We start from the raw sequence: 4,717 nt of genomic DNA, 5'->3' as shown, positions 1-4,717 counted from the left end.
TTTTCAGTTAAGGAATTAAGTGTTGGGGGGGGGGGTGGGGGGGTGTTTTCACCATACAAGGTGGCAAATTTGACAGTAAAAAGGAGGAAACTTTGTTTTCAGTCTAATTACAGTTTTAACTAAGGGGTTTCAGCTATGGCTTAGGTCACAACAGCAGGTGTGGGTGGTAGTGATGCACCCACTAATTACTTTGTTTTGACGTAAGTTTTCAGTTACATGGTTATTGATCCAGCCTACCGAGATGTGCTTTACAGAGACTACAGTATTGTATCCTGTGGATTCCACAAGAGGCAGATCTATATCCTGATTTCCAAAGTCAGTGTCAACAATGTTCTCTGCTTCTTGAATAGCAATAAAGCCTGGAGAAGACACAGCTACAGCAGTGAATTCTTTTTTGTTTAATTCAGATAATGCTGCTGCTTTAGGCCTGCTATTGAAGGAAAATATCTGAAGTTGTATGCGCCTAGTCTTTGTCGTTTTAATCTGATTTTTTTTTTTTTTAATATGCAGTGGCTCTAAATTGCTAGCTGCTTGTCTTTTTAAGTAGATTGTCTGAGTTAAGTTACCCTTGAGCGATACTTGTATGTGCTGGTTAGCTGTACAGATGGGCATGATTTAGAATAAACAATCGAAACATTGGCACACAGTATATTATAATGAGACAAGTTTTAGGTGTTGTGCAATTGCATTAGGGTGGTTCCTTATTAGAGTTACTTCAGGCAGGTACTGTCACATGTAGTGGCTAGGATTTGGGACTAAGATCTAATCTTCTATTACTGAATTGATCTGTGATCTTACCTTTTCTTTGTACCTCCTTTGGTACAAAATGTCTCTCAGAATGATCAGGATAAAGTAATATTGAAGTATTTAAAATTCCTTCAGTGACAAGTAGACTTCAGATGCAAAATTGTGTTTATAGTCCCATACAACTAATCTTAAGAGAGCTTTTGAAGTGCCTGAATGCTTTTACTTTGCATCATGCAAACACCCGATAAACACCTGATAAAATGGCGCACGTGGCAATCAACTGTGTATATGTGTGTGTTTTTGGAGGGAGAAGGAAATGGATTCCCATCAGTTCTGTATTATAGTCCTCAAAAGATCCCTAATGCATGCTTGGGATTTCAGGTAACTAAAGCTGAAAGTTTGTAAGAATTTAGTGACACATTTTTGGAGCTGGGGACTTCTCAGAGAAACCCTGACTGATGCTATACTGGAGCCATCTTGCTTGTGGGCAGGTTTTTTTTCCCTCTCAGTTGAAGTCCTGTGAGAGAAGCAAACTCATTGGACAAAGACTTCAGATAAAGTCTCATCTCCTATGTAATGCCACCATCTATTAGGCAATAGTAATACAAATTCTGAATTTTCCTCTTTTAAAGATACTTGATTTCCAAGGCAAGTTGCAAAGTGGCTATTATGCTGTGTTAACTCTTTCTTTGTAGTTACTGTATACATGTTTTATAACCTACCCATTTTTACTGAAAACTGTTCAAGTCAAGTTGGTCAGATTCTGTTGAAACTACAGTTCCTGTTCGTGTAATCTGTGAATCTATCACTAGTTTAGTTTCTAGTTTTAGGTATAGCTTGGTTTTGTGTTCGGGTTTGCTGATTTGCTTTTTTTTTCCTTCCCTCTTCCATCTACGCCTTGTATATTAGTGACCTGTCAAATTATAAGTAACATATTAAAGTTGTTCCTTCTTTCATGACCAGTTACTCTTAATGTATTCTGAGCACTCTTACTGTGTTTTATTTAAACAAATCCACTTGTAGTTTAAGTGATTAATGAAATGGGCTAATTGAATAAAAAACAGATGATCTTTTTGCAAATTCTTAGCCTTATACTCTTGGACATCCGAAAGTATTATGCTGGACAAATACAACATCTGCCTGGAAAATACATCAACTTAAGTCTATAATTTCCCTTCCATGCCCCCCCCTCCCATCCTTGGTCACTTTAAAGCTAGTATAAGATAGCACAAGAGATAAGGAAGAGGAGAATGGTTTCTGTACTTACCGTCTCTCAAACTATCTTTTAGCATCCAAGTAAGTTGTTGCCTACAAATGTTGATGTCTCTCTGGACCAGTAAATCTCTAAGACCCCTTTACACATTACATGAATCGTGGCATAAATGGACAGGGTACTACACGTGTACCCAATTTAAGGTGCCATAATGTAGGAAACTGGCCATAAAAATGTTACCTGTAGATTGTTGAACACTTGTGGCTGTTTTTTTGGTGCTGTAAAATTTTAAGTTGTGGCCAGGACCAACAATTGGCTAGAAAATTGCTGGAGCAGAAGGAACCTGGGATTACAGATTCCTGAACTTCCCCTGTGTTGGCAAGTGATACTTGCATGATTGGGATCTGATTTCTGGTTCCCAGCAGTTGTACCATGTGGCATGCTAGGAGGTACAGTTGTTGGGACTGGGGATCAGATCCTATTGCACAATTAATTGCAAGTGTGCCAGTGGCCTGAGATGCCATCCTATTCTACTTTCTGCCAGACTTCAAACTAATATGGCTAAGCACCTCTGTAGAAATTATCTTTGAAACCAGCATTCCTCAAGTACAAAAAGCAGTCAGCTTAATTGTTTCTGCAACTCTTATATTGCTGAGGTAAGTGCTGCCTGGCAAATAAAAATTGATTTTTTTGTAATCTTGTAAATTTATCTTTACACTTACAATAAAAGCAAATACCTCTTGTCTTGAATATTGGTCCACAGCATAAGGCAAGTAAACTTTTGCCAAGGATTTGTATAGTACTTGCATTGTAGATGAAGTCTGATTTTACAGGAGTAAATTTTGTCAGGAACACTTGCAACTTTGCTAACACACCCTACTGTTTTAGTTATTCATGTTAAAATTTAAGCTGCTTTTGAGTCCTGAGGAAAGATACAGTAGTATCCAAAAGCTCTGGTGTCCCTTCCAACTGTATAGTTGGTTCAATAAGATAAACCCACAAAAAATCCTGGTCCCTGACGGTTTTTTTGAACTGTCACAGTTCACTTCAGCACTACCACAAGCTGCCCTTGAATTTTGACAGTGCTGCCAATCCAGAAGGTTCATGCTAAAACTTGTTCTTTACTAGTTATTTCTTATGTATCTTTAAATTGCTATGAATTATAATCCATGGAAGGGTATGCATTCAAATTATTAGAAAGGAACAGTGTAGATAGTAGTGAGTACAGACCACACCCTATTAGTTTCAGAATTCAAAAAGATCCAAGACTTTTTACTTGCAATCACAGTGGTAAAATGTGCTCTGAAGCTGGTAATGAATACTTTTCTGTAATGCTATCAGGATGCCTAGTTGAAAATAATCCCTTTTCTAGAGCTGTAATATCTTTAAACTAGAAATAGAAAAGGTGTAACACAGTACAGGATACTTCTGCACTCATGTTACAACTATACAATATTCTGCTAAGCTTAATTCACAAATCACTACTTATTGGTCATTTACTGCCCTTAGAATGTATTTGTTTCAGTTTCTGAATGTTATTGTGGTGGTTGTATCAAATCTGAGGGTTAAGGTTCTTGCTGAAGCTGGAAAGTACTTCAAAGTTGTAAACAGGCTAAGAATTATGTTGAATAGGAAGCTCAGGTATGGAAACTGAAGATCTTACTGTAAGCTGGTAGCATCTTATTAGGCTGAAAAAATATATAGAAAAATAAATATGCTTAATAAACCTGTTCTTGGTGTGTGTTTAGTTGCATGGGAAAACCTCTGTTAAAGTCCTTGAACCTATAGGTGGGAATTCCTTACTTAATAAACTTGTAAAATGCTGCCTGCTTACCAAATAAAGTGATAATGTATAAATGCCTTTTTCTCTTGGAGCGCTCTGTACTGTTGGCAAGCTTTGTAGCTTCAACCAAAGTACTCAATTAGTGGTAAGATTAAGGCAAGAAAACTCCCAGAAGGCCAACAGAGATTCGCATGGCCTTCTAAAGGTTGTTTATTGCTGTTTTCAGGGTTGAATAAGTTTAGGGACCTTGGAAAGATTTATGGAGTTACTAAGCATAATAGTACATCACAAAGCCAAGTCCCCAACCCAATGTCTACTGGCAATCAAGAATGTTCCCTCCTGCCTTCTAAAATTCATACAGCTTAGGTCTCAGCTTAATGAGCACTTGGTTATAGGCAAAAAGCTAATTTTAAATCCAGTATCAGTAAACTATTACACACTGTTCCCTCTTTTTTTTTTTTCTTTCTTTGTGCTTCCAAGCATGCAGATAAGCTATGCCAGGTCTATTGAAAACACAATTGCTAAATATTTGCTTTTCTTTTTAGGTCGGGTTGATGTTGACCATGTGATAACAAGGAAAATGCAGCTGATAGCAGAAGCTGAGGTAAAAGTATGTGCGTGCACATGGAAAAAGACCTATGTGTATACATCTTTTTCTGTGTGAATGATCCAAATTCTTGAGGGGACTTCCTGGAAAAACCTGAAATGCCCTTGTTCTAAATCTGCCTAGAGTGTAATACGGATATTGCCTTTTCTGACATTTGCCAAGAGGAGTAGTTTTACGCAAAATCGCTTACAAATGTAAATGTATATTTGTACATGGTAGGTGCTTCTACTCGCAACTCCCCTTTTGAGTAGAAGCAGCTTCTGTGGACAGCCATCTACTTAAACTAGTGTTTCTTTTTAAGTGTTCAAGTAAATTGTTAATTCTGTCAAGGTTGCTGTACTTTAAAAAAAAAAAAAAAAAAAAAAAA

General features: G+C 37.2%; 1 protein-coding gene across 3 annotated transcripts in view; it reads left to right on the top strand.

Annotated features, from left to right (window-relative positions):
- The window catches only part of SOAT1 (sterol O-acyltransferase 1), a 48,838-nt gene that overhangs the window by 18,965 nt on the left and 25,156 nt on the right, over window positions 1–4,717 (top strand). For all 3 annotated transcript variants that reach the window (XM_019501809.1, XM_019501810.1, XM_019501808.1), the window contains exon 4: window positions 4,289–4,347. In XM_019501809.1, coding sequence (XP_019357354.1) covers window positions 4,289–4,347 — 59 coding nt within the window. The remainder of the gene's footprint in view (window positions 1–4,288; window positions 4,348–4,717) is intronic.

The sequence above is a fragment of the Gavialis gangeticus genome, unplaced genomic scaffold (genome assembly GCF_001723915.1).
Source record: "Gavialis gangeticus isolate Ggan-Ray unplaced genomic scaffold, GavGan_comp1, whole genome shotgun sequence".
NCBI lineage: Eukaryota > Metazoa > Chordata > Crocodylia > Gavialidae > Gavialis > Gavialis gangeticus.
Note: the sequence above shows the minus strand (reverse complement) of the source record. Positions and strands in the feature narration are given on the sequence as shown.